The sequence below is a fragment of the Nylanderia fulva genome, unplaced genomic scaffold (assembly GCF_048542155.1).
Source record: "Nylanderia fulva isolate GAGA-0341 unplaced genomic scaffold, ASM4854215v1 Scaffold14, whole genome shotgun sequence".
NCBI classification, from domain to species: domain Eukaryota; kingdom Metazoa; phylum Arthropoda; class Insecta; order Hymenoptera; family Formicidae; genus Nylanderia; species Nylanderia fulva.
This window is the reverse complement of record NW_028189622.1, coordinates 975,984-1,003,007: the sequence shown is the minus strand read 5'-3', so window position 1 is coordinate 1,003,007 and position 27,024 is coordinate 975,984. Positions and strand designations below refer to the sequence as shown.

Below are 27,024 nucleotides of genomic sequence, written 5' to 3'. Positions count from 1 at the left end.
CGGCCAGGTAAATTGTTCCGCCACGAGCAAGAATACTGTATATATAGTTCTCAATTAACCGTGGTTCTCTCTCTCTTTCTCTACGGTAAATAAAAGCAAAAACCAAAAGCGAGACTTTGCGTCGTAGACGATTCCGTCTGTTCGCTCGACAGACGTTGCAGCTGAAATTGAATCAGGTAAAGCGCGCTATCCTGAAAACAGAGAATACGGAGATATGTATTCGCTATCGACGCATCACGCCTCAGTAATCACCACCGAAACCCATAAAGCTAATGGGAATAGCGATTGCTTGCTCGACGTATTGACAAGGCAGCGGGGTGAGAGTTTTGATAATTCCATTGTTTGTTTTCCAGCTCACTGTTTGATAAAATGGATTGATAACCCGTTAAAAATTAAATTAATTATACTTTGGGATTTTATGTTATTACACTTTTATTTACTTATGTAATTTTATTTGCTTTCTTTTTGCTTTATTATCAATAACGGAGTATCAATAATAATTGGGTAACTAATATTTTGAGCGATAATTTTTTTATCATCGATAAAACCATTCCAAATGTCTCGATTTGATTTACTTGAATGAGACATCGGCATGAAATCCTAGGACGCGGAAAAACAAAATTAATTACTTTAAAATTTGCATAATTGTCAATTATGAATTATTGTTAATATATATATATATATATATATATATATATATATAATAATTAAGAAACTAATATTTTGATAATTCTGTTATCATATCGATAAAACCATTCCAAATGTCTCGATTTGATTTACTTGAATGATCGGCATAAAATCCTAGGACGCGGAAAAACAAAATTAATTACTTTAAAATTTGCCTAATTGTCAATTATAAATTATTGTTAATATGTATATATATATATATATATATATAATTAAGAAACTAATATTTTGATAATTCTGTTATCATATTGATAAAACCATTCCAAATGTCTCGATTTGATTTACTTGAATGAGACATCGGCATGAAATCCTAGGACGCGGAAAAACAAAATTAATTACTTTAAAATTTGCATAATTGTCAATTATAAATTATTGTTAATACAATATATATATATATATATATATATATAATAATTAAGAAACTAATATTTTGATAATTCTGTTATCATATCGATAAAACCATTCCAAATGTCTCGATTTGATTTACTTGAATGATCGGCATAAAATCCTAGGACGCGGAAAAACAAAATTAATTACTTTAAAATTTGCATAATTGTCAATTATAAATTATTGTTAATATGTAATATATATATATATATATATATATATATATATATATATATAATTAAGAAACTAATATTTTGATAATTCTGTTATCATATTGATAAAACCATTCCAAATGTCTCGATTTGATTTACTTGAATGAGACATCGGCATGAAATCCTAGGACGCGGAAAAACAAGCCCGAAATGTGTTCGGCGACGGTGGTATAAACGAGAGCGAGCAGGTGATTGGTCTCGTAATTGAAGTCGCACGAGTAGTAACCTGGCGGGTGTAACCGACGACAGCCGACGGCAGAAAATGGTGGTGAGAGAGAGGATGATGCGAGTCACGAGCAAACACTTCTTCTCTCGTCGCGCGGGCTTCTTCCCTCCTGCTTGTTCGTCTTGTTGGAAAGCCGGTTGAACGTGTTGAACCTCATGACTTATGGATCCGCGCTGCACTCCACCGATCAACCTACGTACGACGCAACCACACCATCGTGCACCGACCGACGAGGAGATCCTCGACTATTTCCCGCTGTTACCAGACTCGACCGACTCCCGAACCATTTCCACTTCTCGTCGACACTACTAGCGATGCTACCGGGTGTCCCGTGTACAAATGTGCTCTATTATATTGGTACACCGCTTCGGCAAACAATACCGGAACAAGTTTGTAACTATAAACTTTGTAATAATAGACATAATTGCTTAATATATAATACACCAGATACTACAATAGTTACGCTGTATCGCGAGATTAGGTTGTATAAGTGCTGTAAATTATGTGTTATTATGTGTAATAAAAAATCAGTATCGTCGAAATCATTTCGATTGATAGGAAAATTTGTAACGCAATGTACAATGACTTTCAAACAATCCTATTTCATCGTTCAATGTTAGCACTCGTGTTGCAGTAGTAACGGATAGTTTTAGTCTGACTAAAGCTGGGCGGAACTACTAGAATCCGATCCGATTGTCAACATTATACGCTCTGGGTTTCAATCAGCTATAAAATCCACTCTTCCGTTTTCTGATACAATCTAGTAACATGTTTAAAAATGAAACGATTTTTATTATATAAAAAAAATTTATCGATCGAAATTCATTTCGAAATATTGATATTTCTTACGAATTAAATCTGCTTGTCTGTAGTAGAAAATGCATTTAATGCATAGAAAATTTATTTCACGAAATATACGGGATATATTGTTAATAGTTAACATAAGAATAAAAAAAATATTTATTATCATATAACAAAATTAATTGAAATTTCGAAACATAGTTTTAGTCTGACCAAAACCGGACGGAACTACTCGAATCTGATCCAATTGTCAACATTATACGCTCTGGGTTTCAATCAGTTATAAAATCCACTCGTCCGTTTTCTAATACAATTTAGTAACATGTTTAAAAATGAAAAAATGTTTAGTATTATATGAAAAAAATTAATTAATTAAAATTCATTTCAAAATATCGATATTTCTTACGAATTGCATCTACTTGTCTGTAGTAGAAAATGCATTAATGCATAGAAAATTTATTTCACGGAATATATTGTCAATAGTTAACATAAAAATAGAAAAATATTTAATAACATATAAAAAAATTAATTGAAATTGCAAAACATAGTTATAGTCTGAACAAAACGGGACGGAACTACTAGAATCTGATCCGATTGTCAACATTATACGCTCTAGGTTTCAATCAGCTATAAAATCCACTCTTCCGTTTTCTGATACAATCTAGTAACATGTTTAAAAATGAATTAGCATTATATGAAAAAAATTAATCAATTAAAATTTATTTCGAAATATCGATATTTCTTACGAATTGCATCTGCTTGTCTGTAGTAGAAAATGCATTAATGCATAGAAAATTTATTTCACGGAATATATTGTCAATAGTTAACATAAAAATAGAAAAATATTTAATAACATATAAAAAAATTAATTGAAATTTCGAAACATAGTTTTAGTCTGACCAAAACCGGACGGAACTACTAGAATCTGATCCGATTGTCAACATTATACGCTCTGGGTTTCAATCAGCTATAAAATCCACTCTTCCGTTTTCTGATACAATCTAGTAACATGTTTAAAAATGAAAAAATGTTTAGTATTATATGAAAAAAATTAATCGATTGAAATTCATTTCGAAATATCGATATTTCTCACGAATTGTATCTGTTTGTCTGTAGTAGAAAATGCATTAATACATAGAAAATTTATTTCACGGAATATATTGTCAATAGTTAACATAAAAATAGAAAAATATTTAATAACATATAAAAAAATTAATTGAAATTTCGAAACATAGTTTTAGTCTGACCAAAACCGGACGAAACTACTAGAATCTGATCCGATTGTCAACATTATACGCTCTGGGTTTCAATGAGCTATAAAATCCCTTCTTCTGTTTTCTGATACAATCTAGTAACATGTTTAAAAATGAAAAATATTTAGTATTATATAAAAAAAATTAATTGATTGAAATTTATTTCGAAACATCGATATTTCTTACGAATTAAATCCAATGGTCTGTAGTATTGTAGATAATGCATTTAATGCATAGAAAATTTATTTTACGAAAGATATGGAATATTGTTAATAGTTAACATAAAAATAAAAAAATATTTATTATTATAAAATTAGTTGATATATCGAAACATGGTTTTAGTCTGACCAAAGTCGAGCGAAACTACTGGAATTCGATCCGATTGTCAACATTATACGCTCTGGGTTTCAATCAGCTATAAAATCTACTCTTCTGTTTTTTGATACAATCTAGTAACATGTTTAAAAATGAAAAATGTTTAGTATTATATAAAAAAAATTAATTGATTGAAATTTATTTCGAAACATCGATATTTCTTACGAATTAAATCCAATGGTATTGTAGATAATGCATTTAATGCATAGAAAATTTATTTTACGAAAGATATGGAATACTGTTAATAGTTAACATAAAAATAAAAAAATATTTATTATCATAAAATTAATTGACATATCGAAACATGGTTTTAGTCTGACCAAAGTCGAGCGAAACTACTGGAATTCGATCCGACTGTCAACATTATACGTTCTGGGTTTCAATTAGCTATAAAATTCACTTTTCCGTTTTCTGATATAATATAATAATATGTTTAAAAATAGAAACAAATATTTATTAATTAGTAAAAAAATTAATTGAAATTAATAGCAATTAATTCGAAATAAATTTTAAAGCATCCATATTTCTTACGAATTAAATCTGCTTGTCGCTGTAGTAGAAAATGTATTTAATGCAGAGAATATTTCACGAAAAATACGGGGTATATCTCGTCGGTAGTTTGCAAATTCCAAGCGTTTTCAACGACTGGCTAAGCACGACACCTATTTTGTTTGTCGACCTACATAAGTAAACAGCACCTATTTGTCGCGGCTGTGCTTACCGCGGCCACAGCCAATTTGTTTGTACGCTACGGGGAGAAACTACACCCTCCGTTCCACCACGTTTTCGAAAGCGTCGTTCCGTCGTTTTACGTGAAACCGTGCAGTCGCGACTGCGACGACGACGGACGGGCGAGAAATTTATTGGCTACCGAATGACTTTACAGCAAGTCATTCCCGTGGCGTCGTCACTTCCGCTTGCGAAATATTTGAGCACGCGACAAACATAAAGGCGAGAGGAGATCGAATGAACGATATAAAAAGTTTCGAGAAAGAGAACGGCGCAAATTATTCGACGTGTTGCGATGAAAAAATATTATTTATATATATACAAGGATACGTAACCGGATTCGCGAGAAAGAAAATCAAGAAACTCGTGGAAAAATAAGTTAAAAATAATCAAAAGTTTCATTAATTTCTTCTAATAATTAAAGTATTTTTAAATTTATTTTAAGGGTCATTTCTACTTTATGCGCGATAATAATTTTATATGGTAATAATTAAAGGAAATTAAAATCAGATCAATCCGCTAAGGAAAAACGAATAAAAAGAACTATTCAACTTTGAACGTTATTAAAATCTATCGCGATATTACCCAGGGGGACGGAAAAAGTATATCCCTGTAATAAAACCGAGAAAAACATCGATGCCATCTCTCTCATTCCTCTCGTGTAATTCAAGAATAAATATCCCAATTAAATCTGCCATAGCGATAATTTCTCTGTAGTCGAAAACGTCCAGCGGAGAATTTTCCGTGAATTCACCGGTATAAAATACGCCTATATTGACGTAAAATTCTATGCGAATTTCCACGCGAATAACACATAAGCATGCATTATCTGTAATTTGCACGCGCAATAAAGCCGCATTAGTTCGCACGATTAAAGGATAATCGCTGGTGGAAACGATAGAACCGTCACAACCGCTGTTTCATCCGATACTAAATTTTCGAGAAAGAAATATGTTCGGTCATACAAATTATTGTGATGGAGACAGACGCGTGTTTTCTGCCAAGCGCGTAAATTTTCTGTGGAATTAATGAAACATTGATTGTATCCGCCTTTTCCGGCTAAATACATATTATGATATGCTAACATGACTAAATGTTTCAATCTCATTTAATTAATGCGAACAAAATTGTACATATATTTGTGATTGAGATATTTAAAATAAAAAAAAATTATACACAAGTATTTATGCGAATAAAATTAATTATCAAACAATTTTAAAGAAATATCTTTCGTTATCGGAGAAAATAGTGTGACGAATAAAAATAACAATAATTAATGTATGAACGAAAATTTAAATACGTTTATAATTTTTATTTTTAAATAATTTTTATCTCATACAATATTCCGATTTTTTTGCTTTCTCAAAATGCAATTTTTATTATTGGCGTGGGATTAATATCTTAGTATACGGCGAAATCTCGTTTATTACACATGATTACGTTGGAAAAACCGCGATGGCAATAATCCTTAACGGCCGCGGCAAAATAAACATGTTCTATATAAAATAACATCTCTGTGTTATTAAAACCGCAAATTTTACATATTAAAAATATTCTCGTGTGCAAGTATGTTGTATAAAAAATACAGAATTTTAGATAAAATAAATTGACAATACAGAATGAAACTGAATTTGTATAATTGTAAATGTAATATAATAAAAATCCGGCCGACACAAAGGAAATAAAAAAAAAGCAGGAAAAAAATAGAAGATTTTGTTCTGTCGAATCAGTACGGGAAAAACCTTATGGAACTTGAAAAACTCGACGCGCCATTAATACGCGACGATGCTAGGAAAAGAGAAACGATAATAAAAATGCACTGGAGTGGAGAACACTGTCGAGCAATATATCATCTCGTGAAGAGTGCGATGATAGATCATACCATAGGCTACGATGGCTGTATTACGGAGATATTGTCGGTGATTTATCGGTTTGACCGTATAATTCTAATTGTAATGTACTTAATTCTAATAATAGAAGCGCGCATTAAGTTATTTACATCCTAATACAATATTAATGATTGAATAATGTAACAGTAGCATTATTAAATCAGTACCTATTGAATAGAATATCGTGCCTTTTGTGAACAACCGGATTATTCATTGAAAAAAATTGAATTTTTATTGTGCAGTATGTAACACATTTTATTGTATAATATGTAACGCATGCGTTCAAACAATTTCGTCTGTATATCATGTGATTGAAAAAAATGCTCAAATTTAAAAAAAAAATATCAAATACAATGCGATCAAAGCGTTTGAAAATTTTACAATTTATGCCAAAAATATACTGCACTCGTGTCAATTAATGCTTTCTACATTTTCCGGTTATTTATTCATTAATCTATAAAAACTTTTTATTTTTTTTTTTTTATAAAGTAAGTCTTGACAACAATCTGAAAATATCTGATAATAATACTAACAACAATAATTTATGAGAGTATCATATAATCCAATCTAGAATTTATCTTCTAAAATTAGATTCCTGATATATCATTTCAATTTAATAATGCATATAGCACAAAAAGTTACCACTAGAAGCCATTATCGAATCAAATAGCTGGATCTATTAATATTTAATGACAAATATGATACGCGAATTCTATTTATCAATACAAACTTTTGATGAAAATAGGAAATTCGAAAAATAAATGTTATTTATTTTATCTGTCTTATTTATCAATTAAATTATATAACATAAAGTAAATCTTTATTTTACTGTTTTATATTTGATATATATTCTATTATTTTATATATATATTTTATATATACTCTATATAATTTTTAATAAGACATTTTTACGAAATATAAATCGTGAAATTATAAATCCAAATATCTATCCAATTTGTAACATGTATGTATTCGCGAATGAAAGATTAGCAGTTTGTGCAAGCAGCTTTCAAATAATAACGTTTAATCTGTAATCTGGATGTTTTTTCGCATTGGATCGTAGAATCAAACATTCATCGCTATTGACAGAAACGAATCGAGCAATTGGAAAGCTTACTCGAAATGTCCCAGGAGACGCTGAGCGCGAGTAAAAGGACCTCAATTTATCGTTTGAACTATTGAACTGCTATGGAAGCGGCCAGTGAAAAGTACGTTTGTACTTAAAATTTTCTGCTTCATCGTTAATCAAGTGCTTTTAATTTATATTGCTGCAATTACGAAATAATTGCAACGTAAAATGCAGTTTTTGAGAAAAAAAAACTTGTCTTTAATTACGATTTGCCGAGTTTAATTGTAAATCAAGTACATTGCCGTCTCATTTTCTCGCGAGAAAAACTGTATTTAGCACGCTGCTGAACCGTCACGCCGTCATTTTCTTTATCTCAATTTTGACATTTATATCCTCTCTCTTGTGTACATTTATATTTTATATTCTGCAAAACGCACTCTCACTTTTTGCGTCGCACGTTTTATCCTACTTTGAAGCTCGTAAATCTTGTTTTCAAAGACGCTAAACGCAGAGATATATTCCATTTTATCGACTCGACAATTCACCGATTTTTTCGCGCATTTAACTCGGATCTCGGTCAGTTTTCCGAGCGAGAAATTTTTCGCGAGGTCGTGAATGGGCGCCCTGCTGTTGCCTTCGCTATGGATAGAGACGAAAAATCCCCACAGAAAATGCTCGAGGGCGAAGAATGAAAAACCAGTCACGAATGGAGCTTAATAAAGTGCCGTCGACGGTAAAACACGTCGGTAAAGAGGACTATTAAAAAAGAGAACCACGTACGAATACAGACGCCAATTGACCTACAAGAGTGAATGCGGTAGTTTGATCCAGTTAATTAACGCCTTATGGGGAGAAGCATGATTTGAGAACAGGTAATCAAAGTAAAAGAAGATCAAAACTTCGATTGAACAATAGAAGCACGAAAATTGTTAAAAAAAAAAAAATTAATAATTCGTAAATAATTAAAATAACTGGTATAAATTTAAATAGTTTAAATAATTGCAAAAAAATAGGAAAGCAGAAATCCAAAGAGCTATATATAGATGTAGTTTTTCGCTTAAAAGAGAAAGAAAGTATAATAAAAATAAAACAAAAGGGATATAAAATTAGAAAGAAGATATCACGATAAAAATAAAGCAAGTATCTTTAGGAGATTATACAGTAAACGATATATATTTATGCGCCGACTTTAGCATTACACACATATAGAAGGCACTGTGTAATAATAGCAAAATCGTTTAAAGCTGATGATCAAAGAGAATAATTAAATGTATAGAGTATTAATCATATTATTATAGTAACAGAAACTCACAAAACGTCTAAATTTTGTTTAATTATGCTTTATATAATTATATTTTTTTTAAATAAAGCTTAATATATTAAGCTTTATTTAAAAAAAATATAATTATATAAAGCATAATTAAACCAAATTTAGACGTTTTGTGAGTTTCTGTTACTATAATAATATGATTAGTACTAAAAGTTATTTATAAAAATATATTAAGCTTTATTTTAAAAAAATATAATTATATAAAGCATAATTAAACAAAATTTAGACGTTTTGTGAGTATATATATATATATATATATATATATATATATATATATTCTCGCGTTTTCGGCTTTTAATAATAAATTTACCACTTAGAATATTTGAAAGCATCGATGGCAAAAATATTCAATATTTAAATTGAAAGCTTTAAAGTGTCCTTTTTTGGATTATCACCGACGAATTGAAACCTCGAACTAAGTAAGCCAAGATCGACTACTTCCAACCTAACATCGACTTGATTTTACAATCGCGAGATACGGGAATGTCGGTCGCGTTTATTAACATTCTGATTGTTAGAAGGAAGTTTAAGTAGGGCACGTTTCGTGATGTCTGGGATCTAATACGTACGCAAGAAGGTCACGAACCAATCCTAAAACACATCCAGTCGAGTTGGGGCACGTATAGAAATTTAACCCCGTTTCCGGGCTAAAAGAGCATGCGTACAGCCGTAACCGATTTATCGAATATTTACGAAACGATATTCAGCTGCGGATCTCGGAGATACCGTGCATTTTATCGGGACAGATAAAATTCGCAGTTATGCCCCACTCTTGAAATTACCCTTCGTCTCATACGCATACTTGAATTTTTATACGATGTTTTCTCGCGAATAAAAAAAATGAGAAGAGAAGCCGTAAGAATGCACTCGACGTGCTTCCAAGCATTGTTATATCACGTTGGTCCTCTCCAGAAAAGATAATTGAAATACGCGCAATTGTGTGTTGCGACACGAACAAAAAAATATAACATCACATATGACGATGAATCAAATCGAGTGTCGTCAAAAAAAATTTTTACCACCTATTTACACTTCTTTCTGAATAATTATCAAAAAATGTAGCATCTTTCTTTCTTTCCGTTGCGTGTAAAAAAAAATGGAGAAAGAAAATATGATAAACATTCTTCTTATTTCCATTAGAGTCTCATCGAATACAATCATTAGCTTGATCTTATTAAAGCTAAAGATAATTGTAATTAGAACGAAGTGGTATCTCGGAACGTTACGCTAAAACTTGTCAAGAATTCTCAAATTAGTCCCGAACTTGTACGAGTATTATATCTGGCAGACGTGGATAACATAGTTAACGTCGGGACACGGGCAGGGATTTCGCAGGATAAAACTAAAGGATTATCCTTCCCATTAACACCTGCTACGATCGACTTCCTTCTCGCTATCTCCTCTCGAAGCTTCCGCGTTTACTTCCAGCGAGCTTAAAGTCCTCTCGATTATTCCGGAACTTAAATGGCGTATTTATTAAATTAAACACAGTTCGCATCGTTAGAAAGTTTCGAGTTTGAAGCAATTAATAAGATTTCTGAAATTTCACTGCTTTCTATACCTCTATACCGGGTTTCGAATAAAGTTTTCGTGTATAACGAGGCGATATTATGCTTTACTTAATAAAATAATCGCGATATAAATTGTGCGCGGCAAGAACTTTATCGTAAACACTGTCAAAACATTTCTCATTAAAATTTGTTAATTAAGCCACGTATACATTCTTACGTTCTTCTTATCTAATTCTCATATCGTAATTGCACTTTAGATTTTGCGAGGAAAAGAGTTCATTCTGAAATTTTAATTGACAACTCTGTCCCGAATCCGCCAAGCAGTTCTTAAAACGTCTACCTTGAAGGAAGCATTTAAAGCACGATAGAGAGAAGTTATGAGCGAGTAATACTAGAAAGTTGCGAAAGCTCTTCTACAACCAGAGTTGCCTAAGGCAAAATAGAGTTATTACATAACTTAAAATCTCACTCTTTGTTAATAATGGCAGACTTTTGCCTACAGTATCCCTTGGAAATAGTATCGAGAATTTGACACGGTGTATATATTACTTTACAAATCTCCAATTGTAATACCGATCCAATCTCTCATTTGCATAAAGACTTTAATCTCGATTATGAGATGAACAAAGAATAGTTATTGAATTAACTATTATCATTTTAAACATTAAAATTATTTCGATTAATATCTGTGCCAACTGAAAATAAGAATTGAATCAAGAATCTTACGAAAAATGGAAAATCGATATATAATATGTGTTTAATTCTGGTGAAATTGGAGCCGTCGCTATAACACGTCATTTTACTTGTAATGTCATAATTTGACGAATGCGAATTTCGATATAGATATTAAAGCAGCGGTAATTTTATCATTTTTGAAATGAGAATTGATCACCTGTTCATCCGTCTCTGTCAGACGCTTCTTTTTCGTCAATGCTCCCCAATTCATTCCTTTAAGACAGTTTAAGAACTGAACATAATAATAATAATAATAATAATATTTCTATATCCTTTGCTAAAATCTATATGATTTATTTCTCGTAGTAATTCATATTCATATGTGTTTTTTCTAGTTGAGAGATAATGAAAAATAAATAAAGATTGATTTTGTGTATCAATCACAACTTAATTAAGTTTATTCAATCTTCATTTCAAAATCATAATTAATACAAAAAAAAACAGCAGTAAATGATGAGAAAATGTATATATAATATTAAACCTATAACGATATTAAAATATTAGCAAAAAATGAGAGATAAGAAAGATAACTTGAATTAAAGCTAATAAATTGCAAATAATAGTAGAAAGAAAAAATTCGAGTTGTGTAAATGTGGAATAAATTTAAAAAGACATTTTACACGAGTTATATTTCCTCCCCAGAAGACAGCACAAACAACATTGTAGAAATTACATCATGAATTCAGATAATTAAAAGCAATGTATACAAACCATATACATACCATATATTGTAGAAACGTTGCATCGCGATGAGGAAAGTTTTTCTTAGATCGCGAGGCGATGCAGTTTTAAAACTTTTAAGCACTTCCGACACCTGCCTTTAAAATGCAACCCCTCCCCCGTATAACGGGGATGCAATTGCAACGCGAACTGCGGCACGCAACTGCGCGGTTTATGCAAAGCGTCTTTTCTGTTGAAAATTTCGCGCAATCATCACCCCGCGCATTTAAAAACCGGGCGAGACAAATATTTGCGGAACATTCGCACTCCGCTCCGAGCAAAATATTCGTCACAGGAAGACGTAATTAAAACGTGATGTAAATTCATGCGCATACCGCCGTTTATATTATGCGGCAAAAACAACGGGAACAATTTATCGTCCATGCGAGCAGTATGGACTGCCGTAAATTGCCAAGAATAATTTATTATCGAGTGTGTGATACTCGCATTTCGGCGTAATGACGCGAGCGAAGTAAGAAAAATACGCAGCTTCGTGATCAACTTTATTGCGCCGATGATGCTTGTGGACACACTAGTTCATATTTAATTTGTATTTATCTTTGGAGTCTAAAATAGGAAATTTCGCTCGCAAAGTATCTTTTTCAATTATTATAATTTCATATTTACACAATTCAAGTCCCTATAATTATTTCGTATTAAAATTACTCTTTTAATTAAAATATGCTATGTTAATCCTTCTGCCAATGCATAATTTTCATCCTTTTCATCAATGTTTCGACACATTGTACTGCGCCAATTTCTTTATAGCAGCTGCGCTGGGCATCAAACATTCTTTTATATTTGACGAGATTCTTGAAAGGTCTTTTGAAGAAAAGTTCCGAACAAATTTTTAACATTCAAAGTTACTTTGAATCCCGAACACCCATTCATTGACAGAAGAGGTACGTCGTGGATGTTTTAGTTTTAGTTTATGCCCCAATTTTTGCGAAAGATGAGAAATCGACGAGAGGGATCTGATGAATTTCAGCGAACAAACGCTTGCGCAATTCGCCAACTCTCAAAAAGCATGAAAAAAAAAAAACACTAATTGAGTTTATGAACGTTGACGCGGAGACACAGAAAACAGGCAATATGCAATTTACGGACGATGCATGCATATACGAGTCGTGTTACGCGAACCGATTCTACACGGTATCATCGGGATAATTCAGTATCGGATTTGCGATCGCGATATATCGTTTGCGTTGGCAATATATACATACACGCGCATACAAATAACCGTCACATAAGGGTGACAGTTAATCGTGGGATCAGTCGCATAGGCATTTGCACTTCGTATCAAGCTACGCCCGATTGAAGCAGCTAAAAGCTATTCCTAGGCATACATAGTGCCATATTTATTGTGCTTCTGTATCTAAAAATTAAAATCGGTTTCTTATTTTTTTTTACGCCCTTTTGTGACTAATTAAAACTTGCGATGTAATTATTTTAATAATTTTAAAAATCAAGATAACAAAACAGTTTCTTAAATATATGTGTATATGAATAGCTTTATGCGACAAAATATTTTTATTTCGTATGATTTGAATAGCGGTATTTTTTTCGCGATTAATTAAAATCATTAATGTAATTATTTTGATAATTTTAAAAATTAAAAATATTTTTGTCAACGTTCTATTTTATCAAATATATTTATATATTGTAATATTTTTTTCTCTTTAACAAATTTTAAATATTTAACAATTTATTGGCGAATCAATTTTGAATAGCTCAATAAAGATATTTCAATTGCACGGAAAAATGTAATCGTTAATAAAGGAATTCCGTCATGTTGTTATTTGATCTAGCAAATTTGGCGAATTTCGCGAATGCACCAGGAGGCCAATTGAGCGCACAAGATTATTAATTATAATAGGCAGAGACAAGATTCGATTAGAGCGTCGGGACGCAACTTGAATCGCGCCAATTACTTCATATTCGATTATTCGACATGGTCCGAAGACACGTCATACGCAAATGAACGAAACACTGTTGTTGTAGCACGTTATTCGTCAACTCGATTATTCACCGACGATTCAGTTGACTTCTATTATCGTAAAGTAACGTTGTAAAAAGTAACGGGAAAGAGATTAAGCGGGAAGAAAATTGGAATATAATATAGCTAAGTGTTTGCATTACCAATAATTAATTTTCCTTCCAAGGGAAAATAATTCAATTTTGCGATGAATAATTCCGAAGAAATTATTTATTTTTTCCCTAACGCGCACAGATGAGAATTTGTTCAATGCGTTATTTGCTCTGACCTATCACGTAGATTCTATTTTATCTCTCAAATTTCTCGATTTGTTCGAATGTTGACTTTTCTCCCGGGAATATAGACGACCATTTGCTAATTAGTGTTCGTGCTAGCAGACTGCTTTTTTGGGAAAACTGAGGTTTTAATAAAGCCTACTGCATGGGGGGCTCAAATGGCTTACAGTTTATGAATAATGAATGACAAGTCACTGCTCGGCCGCTTCTTAATTGAGGATCTTCTACAAATTGTCGGATAATATCGCGGATCACGAAGAAAACTGATTAAATATTTATTTTATAATATAATAAGATATACATAATCGTGACGGGAAAAAAGGCCGAAAGCTTAATGGCCGAAGATGAAAAAAAATGGAGAGTGACCAGCGATTTTCAACGTCAATAAAACGTTAAGCTTAATCCTGTATGCACGCGCCGCCGGCTAATTGGGTTATGCAAAACAGCTGTTACTCTATGGCCGCATAATATGCCTCGCCGCCAGATTCGCTTTTCGCGAGGACCAAATTCCGGAAATTTTCACGGCATCGCCGCCGGGGAACTTTGATACATACTTCCGGGGGAACGCCCAAACCATCAAAGAGTGTAATTTACTAACCACGCAGCCATGCGAAATCGTACTCATCGCACTGCGATGTTGCTGCTGAATCGCGAATTTGCATTTTGATTGACATCTCGGCAGCGCGTGAAATATAATTTTGATAACTAAGTAACCGTATGATATTTTCGCGAATATATATATACCTATATATACTATTTTGCAATCTGGTGAAATTATTATCCAAATTAATAGAGCGATACAAACGATCGGAAATAATTAAATTTCCAGATAATTGAACCAAATGATCTTATTGGACGTGATTAATTTTCATAAAGAAACAGTAGATATATTTAAAGAAATTATATATGTATATATTATTTTTAACATGTTTAAGTTATTTTTATAAATTCTTTAACCATCTAAGTTCTCCGTTTAATACCTTGGATGTGAGCGAGAAGGCACAGCTTCACGAGTTTAGAAAGTAAACATCGCTTGAAATATTCCTGTTTCGATAAGAGAAGGAGATGTTGCACGACAAAACATTCTGTTTGAGTAAAATACATTCGAATAGCAGGACATTTGGATAGTGAAACAGTAGAAGATTGAAGATTCGAATAAATCGGTGATTTTAACTGCAATCAATATTATATTATTAACTATATATATATATACACGGAAAAAAAGAATTAGCTACCATAGCTAAATTTTAGCTGTCCATATATTACAACCTGAAATTTAGTTGTCGTGCCTAAATTTTAGCTACAGTAACTAATATTTTTTAGCCATAGCTTAACGGAGAATGTTATAGCTAAAAAATATTAGTTGTCATAGCTAAAATTTAAGCATGATAACTAAATTTCATGTGTAATATATAGACAGCTAAAATTTAGCTATGGTAGCTAATTTTTTTTTCCGTGTATATATATATATTATTTTTAAACGAATACGGGGCAATTCGACAAGAAATAAAATTAAAAAAAATCGCTCGCGCTGTGTATATTATTACGCGATTAAAATCTCGCATATGCTTCTACGCCAACACAACAATTCGCACGCAACGAATTTAAACTATATAACGCATATCGCAGCGATGCCGTGCGAGAAGGATTTTTATCGGCATTATTAAATCGCGCGCCGCAAAATTTATTTGCATGAGAAATAAATCGTCATTCAATGTAATTCATCAAACCGACTGTTCATGAAGCAACGAACTGAACGCGCATATATATGTACGTATATAGTACATACACCCACATCATCGTTTATTCCGTTTCACATGCACACATATGACTCCTGGGACGCGGCCACATCGACAAAATATTCGAGCGTGCTTTTGCTTTTTGATTGCTTGTCTCGTTGCTCGACTGTGTCAAGCATCTGTTTAGAAAAAAAAAAATTCTGGGGCCCTAATAAATCACTTTTACTGCTTTAAAAAATGTCGCTTTTAAGCATGTATATGCTTAATCCTTGTAATATATAAAACTGAATTTTTGCATAAAACTTGATAAACATTTCATTGAGGGGAATATTGATAATAATTGTTCCTGATAGCAATTTCCAACGACGCAATCGTGATGCATTATATATTTGTAATTGTAATGATGGTGAAATAATGGAAAGAGATTAAAGATATGTATGCAAATAGACTCACCCTTCATGCCGAGTGATGATCGCACCTTCCCTCGATGCTCCTTTTTTAATGATTTATTCTCCTTTACACGAGCACCACGATGTCGACGTGTCCGAGAGGTGATTTCGAGATGTCGATGCGCGCAATTTTGCTTTTAACATGAAAGCTGAAGGAGAGCGAACGACGCGAACCACGAGCTTCACAAACATACAGCACTTTCTGCAAGCAATAAAATAGATTACGGTTAAAAAGGATTATAACGCGATCAAATAAACATACTACTACTAAAGTCCAAATTCGAAAACTGTAATGTTTGGAAAGCGAGTAATACAAAGTTGTCGAGGATATTATATTATGATAACTTTAATATTTACAAATAAATTTTCAAACGATAATGTACAAATAATGTTGAACATATATACGTATCTTATAAATGTATAGGTATGTAAATGAGAAGAGTTTGATAACAAATGTGTTGCTACAACTTTATTTATGTCTGATTGTGAATTAAATAGCATTTAAATCCTGCAAAACATAAATTCCAAAATTATCGACGTACATTTATAACTTAATATTATTTTTAAGCAGTAGTTTTCTACTTTAATTTTCAAAATTTTCTATTATAACAATTTTCCTCTATAATCCCTACTTAAAATCTATGTCGGTGTTAAACGTTTGGTATCAACATGTTACTAAAATTATAAATTTTCCAGTTCGAAATCATATTTATATATATATATATGTATAAGGCAAAATTGCGAGAGAGCGTGGGTCTCTTGTGCGTGTTATATTATAGCGTGGAAATCGGGGTTAAATATACGATACGATAAGCACTGTTTCAGAAATAGTAGACTTTGTAATGTTTAATCGCAAATGTGAAATAAACGTGTATGTTATACAATAAAATATGTATAGAAAAACTTCCCATTTATTGATTCACTAAAGTTAAAATTGATTTTTTTTTCTTTTTTTTCAAATATTTATATGCATCGACTCTGTATGTGTATACGAATAATATTTGATATTTTTCAAAAAAATTTTTCTTCAAACGGACACTATTTATTTATCCAACACTATTTATTTATCTAACAATCCCGAAAAAAAAAGAATAGTCTTGTAATAATTTGAAGCGTATTATAAAATTTTATGATTCCGCGGAATAGCACGATCTTAAATCTCTTCTTCGAGATATCCATACAGACGACATACTTTGAAATAAATTGATTTCGATTCCGCCTAATCACGAGTCCAAGTTGGAGAGTTTATTCGATTTTCCGCCGGCCAAGAGGCTCGTAAAAATTTTACTCTTTGTCCGCGGAGAGAAAAATTTCTCCCACGGGAGTCGGGCAGCGTCTGCCACTGATAAGTAGAGAAAGTAGGCAGAGGAAGAGAACTCCATCGAGATTCTCCCTTTGTTTTCCTTTTTCCGGCCGAGGTTCGCGAAATTTACGAGGATTACGTCGAGTCATTTTCGAGTTTTCCGCCGGGACGCAAAGCCGCCTCGTAAATTGGGATACTGTCCTCAAATTCCTCGCTTTCCGAAAGGCAACACGGGGCGAAGGTAAAATCTAACGCGGCCGAGAGCAGCTTTAGAGCTCGGAGGAGCGTTATCGAATTTAACGTGGCCCCCTTTGCCTTTTCATAAGGCACGTAGGTACGAGAAAAGCGAGAGAACGCGAAGAAAAATGCATCGCGCCGATGATACCGATAAATTTGGTTTATACGGTCGCGTTTTACGTACACCGGCTTGTATATTCATCGACAATGAAAAGTGCATTGCAAACGAATCTTTTACGGCGACTCGCCGCGCATATATAGCAGCTCGTATACATAAAATACAATGTGCAAACTTTTTTGCAAAGTTTACATCGTGAACGTCGGCACTTTCTGCGTTGGAAGAGAGCTTGTTACGGGAATCGCAGACGAGTTCGGTTGCATCGCTTCTGCTCGTGCTGTCGTGGCGCATTTATATGCCGAGGAAATTTTGTCCTCGAAAACTGCCAAGCAAGCTGGATTCCGCAGTCGAATACGACGGGAAAAAATTGAGATGAGAACTAACCGATAGATACTCGACATAGATCTCATTACATATCATTATTACATCGTGGATTACAAAATTAGACGTTTATTTAAAAAGAACTACAGAAATCGGATGCAAGCCAACAATTATAATGTGTTATACTGCGTTTTTCATATTATAAGTCTATATATTTTACATGTATGATATAAGTTCTGTCTTTCCAAATTATTTAATTTAGAGATATGTTAGCAAAGCGATATTTGTATTGATAAAGACTGTCGTACAGTTGAAACGTTTACTAATTATCTATTTGTATTATTTTCATGACGTAGAATAAATTGTTAACACCTAATTAACCCTTAGTCCCGACTCATGGGTCGTTTGCGACCCAAACGAAATTTCGAAACCTCCGTTAGGTACCTTCATTTCTTAATAACAAACTATATAAAAAAATAATTTTTATCGAAATATTATGATTGGGACTTCAAGTTGAAGGTTGCAAGAAGCTCCATGAATTTCTTCAGATTTTTTTAAAGCGTTTTTACTGATCCAAATAACGCAAAGACGCAAACGACCCATGAGTCGGGATTAAAGGTGCCGAAAAGAACCGTCGGGACTAAGGGTTAATTAGCTCGTTAAGTTGGCCTTTTAATTTATAACTTATTAGATACTCGACTATATACGTGTTGTAGCAGGGATCGAGCTTGCGAGAAGGGACGAAGAAAGGAAGAAGACATCGAAGAGACTCCATAAGAGACACGTTTATAAACTCGGCATGGAACAGCGTTATCATACGTACAATAGACGAGACAGCGGTCAGGACACGGAAAAGTCGGGCGACGATGAGAGAGAGAGAGAGAGAGAGTTCACAGGGAAAACGGGTTGGCAAATTTATGGAACATGGCGGCTTCTTCCCAAAGTTGGAGATTTATCGGACTGATAGTTACAAGAGCGAGACGACGCGACGACGCCGGCCGAGAGAGCGCGCGAAGCTTCGAAAACTTCTGGCCTCTGTAAAAATATTTTCACCCCGAAAGAGAGGAGACGAAGCGAGGAAAAGTCCGAAACGGCTCTCTTCCCGAGCGAGACTGCGTCGATGCTTTGCGGTCAAGATGTCGAAAAGTTGACAGACGAGAGTTTGCCGACGCGAGATTTATGGATTATCGCTCGAACGCTCGAGATTTATCGAGCAAACCGAACGCGGAGTTGTTGAGGGGAAGTTTTCCGTTAAGAACGAAACTGCAACGCTCGACGAAAACACGTTTAGATGTGAGAAAGATGAAATGAAAAAAAAAAAAAAAAATATCGCAACACCTCGTCTGACGTAAGCACAATTTTGCGCGAGGAAGCTGTAATAAGTGAGACTGCGGCTTTTACGAACATGTATATAAGCGCGATGTGTTGTTTCAATGGGAGATATCGAATCGAGAAAAGTCGAAACGATTTATACGCACGCGTTAAAGAGGGCTAAAGAAGTTTCGTGTACTAAAAATGTCAAAAGTTGGATATTTATCGAATTCAAAAGGGAAAAACGTCCGAGGTTGCCCCTACTTCGTACATCGAGCTTCTTTCGCGCGGAAACAGTATTTTGAAGCGACGAAAAAAGGGACGAGATCCTAAAGATTCGAGCAAACACGACTCCCATTGTTCTTATCCGAATGTGACCCAGACCAGAAAAAAGGTAAAGTTCGAAAGATTTACAGTATAGCGATTGCGAAGAAATTTCGCGGCGAATCTGCCAAAGCTCGAGATTTATCGAACTAGAAATAAAAGGATCATCGATACTGATCCTTGAAAATCCTACGATTGTCTGCAGCATATGCCTTTGTCTTGGAGCTCGTAAGGGGAAACGAAATTTGACAAATAAAATATTTTCAGACGAGAAAACAAGATTCGTAATCATATTACTCCTTGCCATAGATTCCTTTGCAAATATTGTAAAATGTAAGAAAAGAAAGAGGAAAAAGCAAGTTCTTCGTGAATAATTTTTTCATGAAAAATCTTCTAGATGATCATGTTTTACTTAAACATCTTGTATTTAGATCCCTCTAAAATGACAAATTAATAATTAAATTAAAATACAAGAACGTATTTATAATGAATATAAAAAAATATTGAAAAGTATCATTCGATAAAGATCATGAAGAATCATCTTCTCTTTGCGTTTATGAGAGCATTACTTTGGCTTTGAAAATATAATGATATATTTTCAAATATATATAGAAAGAATTTTTAGAAATGGTAGAGAAGAAATTTTCACGAGGAAAGTGCAAAAGTTCGAAACTTATCGAACCGGCAGTAAAAGGATCAACGTGGCTGATCCTAGAAAAGTATTTCACGGCATACAATAACTTCTCCTGCTCTTCTTACTCCCATGAATATTTTCAGATGAAAGTACACGGAAGAAGAAAGAGAAACGGAAGACGACCGATACAAGAAAAGCACAAGACAAATAATAAAACTGAAGAGAAAAAGCGAATTGATGGTGAAACAAATGGCTAAGCTTATTGTAGATAAAATTTCCATGTATGAGGTAGTAAGTTCTTTCACCGTAATAGAATAGAACATACAAATAAATGATATTAAAATGCACATGTAATACATACAAAAATATTGAAATAATAATAAAAATGTTCAAATATTACAAATATTAAAAATATAATGCTTGCACGTTTTTATCATTAAATAAATAATGAAAAAGATACACATTTTTTCAAATTTATTACTTGAATATCATTGTTATTTACACATTTGCAAATATAACGTTACAATATTTTATAATTAAAAAAATATTAATAGTGTAAAAATATTTACACATAGTGCACATGAAAATGACATATATATTATAAAAAAAAGTTAAAATGAAATTGGAATAAATGTTTAATATATTAAAAAAAGGTAAGAATCTTCTCTCGACCGTACTGGCAAATATTATTTATTCAATCACAACGTTTCGACCCTTCTTTGAGTCCTTATCAAGTGATTTGTAAAAATAAAAATAAATTATAATTTTAATTTTAAAATTAATATTTATATTAATAATATTTTTTAATAATTAATATTTATAATAATAATATTTGCCAGTACGGTCGAGAGAAGATTCTTACCTTTTTTTAAATTCTGTCTGGCGATTCTCAAATATCTACGTTCTTATTATTTAATATATTAATCAAGCTTGACATGAACAAGTCGATTTCGTAATCTACATCTCGCGCAAATATATCGCCGGATCGTTACTTTCCAACAACAATGACGACAGATGTAATGCAAGAGCGAAAGAAATGAAAGGCTTTTGATGGAAGAGAATGCGCGCTGAAGAATGGCAGAGCCGGCAGCACACAACAACGAGTGAGAGGGCGCAGAAGCGGATCCGCTCGGAAGAGGGAATAAAGGGATCGATGCGGGATCGCAGATTGCGGGAATTTCCGGTTTCCTCGCATATCCCCGCGATACTTATCGCGCATCGCGAAAACCAACGTTAGCCGAATGTCACACAAATTCTCCAGACTTTTCGCTGCGCGATCAAACTCGTTGAAAAGTCGCGCGTTCCGGATTTATTTATCGCGGATCAAGCATATTTCGCTCGAAGAACGCGCAAAAGACGAGATATACATTAATAAAATGCATCTACACATCTTTTCAATAACCTTAGATTTTTAATTTTTTGATATATTTAACTAGTCTGGTCAGATTAATGATTATAAATCTATTTTTAGAAACGTAATCGAAAATGCAAAATAAAAATATTTATTATAATAAAGATATATTATAATGAAAATGCATTATATTAATATGATATATTGTAATAAAAAGATTTTTCTGATATTTTTCAATTATATGTATTTATGAAAATCGTAAAATCACGTTCAATAACCTTAGATTTTAAATCTTTTGATATATTTAACTAGTCTGGTCAGATTAATGATTATAAATCTATTTTTAGAAATGTAATCGAAAATGCAAAATAAAAATATTTATTATAATGAAAATGCATTATATTAATATAATATAATAAAAAGATTTTTCTGATATTTTTCAATTACATGTATTTATGAAAATCGTAAAATCACGCTCAATAACCTTAGATTTTAAATCTTTTGATATATTTAACTAGTCTGGTCAGATTAATGATTATAAATCTATTTTTAGAAATGTAATCGAAAATGCAAAATAAAAATATTTATTATAATAAAGATATATTATAATGAAAATGCATTATATTAATATGATATAATAAAAAGATTTTTCTGATATTTTTCAATTATATGTATTTATGAAAATCGTAAAATCACGCTCAATAACCTTAGATTTTAAATCTTTTGATATATTTAACTAGTCTGGTCAGATTAATGATTATAAATCTATTTTTAGAAACGTAATCAAAAATGCAAAATAAAAATATTTATCATAATAAAGATATATTATAATGAAAATGCATTATATTAATATGATATAATAAAAAATGTTTCTGATATTTTTCAATTATATGTATTTATGAAAATCGTAAAATTCACCTCGATAAAATTCGCTTATGCATATGTTAGATCTCTCTATATTGCACAATGTATTCTCATTCAAGAAGAAAAAGAGTACGTAGCTTTCCGCCAAATACGATGTCTCCAAGGGGAGAAGCAAAGAAGAAAATAAAAATTTATACGTGTTCGTACATTGGTTTTTCGAATAAGTATTGTATGTTCGGTGTCGCGAAGGCTAAAAATCTACGATCCATCTTCGCGGAGATATAAGAACACATTATTGTGTGACTACACATATAATTCTACAAATAATTACTTAAATTCCAAGACATATTGTTTTCAACATATGCAAAAATTACCCTCGATTCTTGATGGCCCAGGATGTTCGGCGATGGAATTCTTCGGAGGTATCTCACTCAACTGATCGCTGCTGCTAATATCTAGTAGCATATCACTGAAACTCGCATATCGGCGGAATATCTATCGTGAAAATAAATAAATATCCTCACAACTTTCTTCGCGCTCGAGACTTTTTTGAAGGACGTGAAAAACGCACTGGGGAACTCTTATAAGAGTTTCTCAATTATCCCACGTACATTATCGGTTCTATCGCCTCGCCGGAAAAATCGAAGAAGACCCTCTTCGCGGAAGATATTATCCCAGGGCATGCCGAGTTATCCTTTATCGCCGTGCATTTATCCTCCGCTATCTATTAGCGGGATATCGAGAATCGCCCTCTTCTCTCTCTCGAGAGAGAAGAGAGATGAGCCAACGTCCTCGCACCTCTTTAATACTTTTCTGCCGGTGTTCTCTTGCTGTTTTATTCCGATCACGCTCTCACGCTCTCATTCGATCTTTTAGTCCTCCCCTTCTTTCTCGTATAGTTGCTACGTGAAAAGTAATAGGGACATATTAATAAAATGATCGCCCTCGATAACCATGGATTTCAATTACAATTATTACGTCGACAGCGAGCTTGTTATTAAGGATAGATAAGTAACGTCCTCGTCGATCGCGTATGGTTATATATATATATGTATTTTCGATATTTTTGCCCGACATCAAAAAAAATATTTACGAAAAATTCTCTCTACGTATGGAAGGTAAACTTGTGTACACCGAGTGTCGCGCGTTATTTATAACAAATATAATCACGTGAAATTTTCACGGATCACGTAAAATGAGAGCATTTACAATTATTATTCACAGATCAAAATAAATTATTGCTTCAAATATAATTTACATCTATGGATATTTATAAATATATTTATAAATTTAATTATTTTTGACAAATGATTGTATTAATCGGTCGAGAAAGCGAGGGAAATATTTATTATGCGAATTAATGATTTTGAATTCACAAGTATATCCGGAAATGTATTATTAAAATCACATTTAAAATTATTATTTATTATTTATGTTATGTAGCGTCACAATCAAAATAAGAATAATACAATGTGTCGTATCCACTCAAAGAGCCATTTACTTCCGAGGTATATATAAAAAATGCATTCAGAAATATCCATATTCAATATTTAGAAATCGATAATAGCGAATATAACGGGTGAAATATGTCTCGAAGGAGAGTCGAGAAAGAATGATGACTGTTTTCAGCAACGAGTCCTCGAAAGGATTCAGAGTTCAAAGTGAAGCTCTCGCAGAGTGAGAATTCTCACGGAAAATCCCTCTTTGATCGACGGCAGACAAGTGGACTCATTGCCGTCTGAAAGAAATGCCAAGTTCGATAAAGACCAATGTATCCTCTTCGATCGACACATTTGCGTGCATTCACACTTTGTTTATATTCCTGTACAAGTCGATCGATCGCGTTTCCGTAACATGCATGGCACACGGTGAACACGAGAAGATATATATAATTCACGAAAATAAAAATAAAATTCGACCGTGTAATTTAATTATGTACTATAATATATAAATACGAACTTATTTTTAAAAATACTCGTTTAATCATTCAAAGCGTAAAACACGCCTTTGAATTTCCCAAATTTCAACAGCAACATTAATACGTTCATCGAGCGTATAACTTCCCGTTAATGTGGTCTTTATACAGGCTCGTGATGAATAGCAGTCGCGCGAGCGCTTTAGAAATGGCGAAAAAAGGTAGTAAAACGGGCTGTGAAATTTGATCGGTCAATTAGCAAGCGTGTCACTTCGATCGCTTTCGACAAATCATTAATAATTCCCTCCTACAGTAGCGTTATACGCTTCATCGCGCTACTCAAAAGATCCTCTCTTCGGGAGCCGGATTATCGCTCCTACACCCTACGAGAGGATCCTGGGTGGACGACGCTACTCGAAGTGGATCGAAGGATTCGCGGCAGAATGAACGAGAACTTTACACGACCTGTAACGTATCCCGTTACCCGAAGCATATCTCCAGAGATTACTACCCTCTCTCTCTCTTTCTCTCTTTTTGGAAACGAGCGCGGAAATATCTTCCCGGACGATGCTCCCGACGGAAATACGTAGTCGCACGCGATCCTGAAGAGAGAATGCGTTAGCGAGGGATGTCTGAGACGACCTTCGAGTCCTCCGAACCGCGACGTCGCGTCTCGGAATAAAGCGAGATCCTTGGAGACCCTCGTAGGAAGCACCGGCTATTTCTCCGAAGAGATTAACATGTACGGATAAAAGACAGCTCCTCTGATGCTATGATCTACCTCGGAAGCTCCGAGATCTCCTGGAGAAACCGCGAGACAATTTTGTGAATTTTTCAAGCATACCGCGATGTGTCACGACTCGATAAACACTATTTATAACGCTCGCGTTATTCGCAGCACGGATTCCTAGTGATCTTCTATATGTTATATTGCAAGAAATAGAAAAAGTCTTTTGAATCATTTTAGCGGAGAAAAGTTCTGAAGAAAATTCCGACAAATTAAAAAAGTCGAGCAATTTTAATCATTTGTCGCTGTTATTATAGACGTAGAAGAAATCGGGGAAAAACCTGAATAAATGCGCATTAATCAATATTATACGGGGGTGACTGCCCGAAATCGCTATGATGTCACCTGGCGAAACGTCACGTCATTACGGTGGTTAATGTGGCGCGCTTCAACCGGCGCGGCGGGGTTAAAAAAGATCCCGAATCCCGTGAAGGTCAGGCAGCGGTGGTGGTGCGGGCACACTTGACCTGGTTGCAGACGAACGAACGTAGCGCCAACGACAGACGTCAGAGCGCGATATTGTAATGCGAGCACTCGCGAGAGACTCCATTTCCGCGGGCACGTCACTCGAAATAATCCGTCGCGCTTCGTCGACACGATTATCGTCGCACTATCTACCTGACATTTTGGAGGAACGAGATCTCCTCTCGGAGAGAAGAGAGAGAGAGAACTTAAAAATAGAGCGATTCTCTTTCGCGATCCGTCTATGATACAGACGATGATCGACGAAAGAGTAGACGTGAAGATCCTGTTGTCAAGCGAGCTGTCGAAGCTGTCGATAAAGCTCGAACCCCCGAGGAAAGGGTCTTTATGAAAATTCATGTTAATTAGGTTCGATCCGTAAATCATGTCCGCGAAATTATTCTGACGAGCCTTTTGCAAATCTACTTATAGATTATCGATAAATCCCATCGTCGAAGTGATTTTAAGGTGCTTCCCGTTAAAAACTCCCAGCGTGTCACCCCTCGACTATTCGCTTAAACACAAAGTGGGAGAATTTAGTTCTTCCGCAAAGTTGGCAAATTTATCCCGATTCGAGGACACGAGTACCGTAAATTTCCAGTATACGAACTAGGCGATTTTCCTTGGAGAACTCGGAAAGAAAAGAGGAGAAACGGCAGAGTGTTCTTTGGTCGCGGGCGCGCTGCTACTGCCGAGGTCGTCCTCTCCCTCGTGGGGCTAATGCACAGAGGATCCCGTATGAGGGGTTGACCCAGTTAAGGGTAGAGTCGGTGCCGGAGAGTGCGCGGTACGGACGCGTCCACGTCGCGGTACGTACTGAGCCGTCTCTCGCCACGTACGTACGTACGTCGAGCCATCCCTCTCTACGGCCGATCCGTCTCTCTCTCACGCTAAAGCTGCGCGCGGTAAGGCCGCGAGAGCCTCGTTTCTCCTTTCGCGGTTCTCACATTCTGCCGCGCCGCCACCACCACCATCAGCAAATCGACCTTCGGCGTAGCCGACGTCGTCGTCGCC

General features: G+C 34.0%; 1 protein-coding gene across 4 annotated transcripts in view; it reads right to left on the bottom strand.

Moving 5' to 3' along the window:
* The window catches only part of LOC114929117 (uncharacterized), a 161,155-nt gene extending 134,342 nt beyond the window's left edge, over nt 1-26,813 (bottom strand). For 2 of the 4 annotated variants that reach the window (XM_085480094.1, XM_085480097.1), the window contains exons 1-3: nt 26,621-26,813; nt 23,221-23,748; nt 16,388-16,585 (exon numbers count right to left, since the gene is read on the bottom strand). In XM_085480094.1, the coding sequence (XP_085336220.1) occupies nt 16,388-16,394 (7 nt within the window). In that variant the 5' untranslated portion in view covers nt 16,395-16,585; nt 23,221-23,748; nt 26,621-26,813. Of the gene's footprint in view, nt 1-16,387; nt 16,586-23,220; nt 23,749-26,598 lie in introns of all 4 variants that reach the window. The other 2 variants (XM_085480095.1, XM_085480096.1) reach the window with 2 other exon arrangements.
* Between the last annotated feature and the right edge of the window lie 211 nt (nt 26,814-27,024).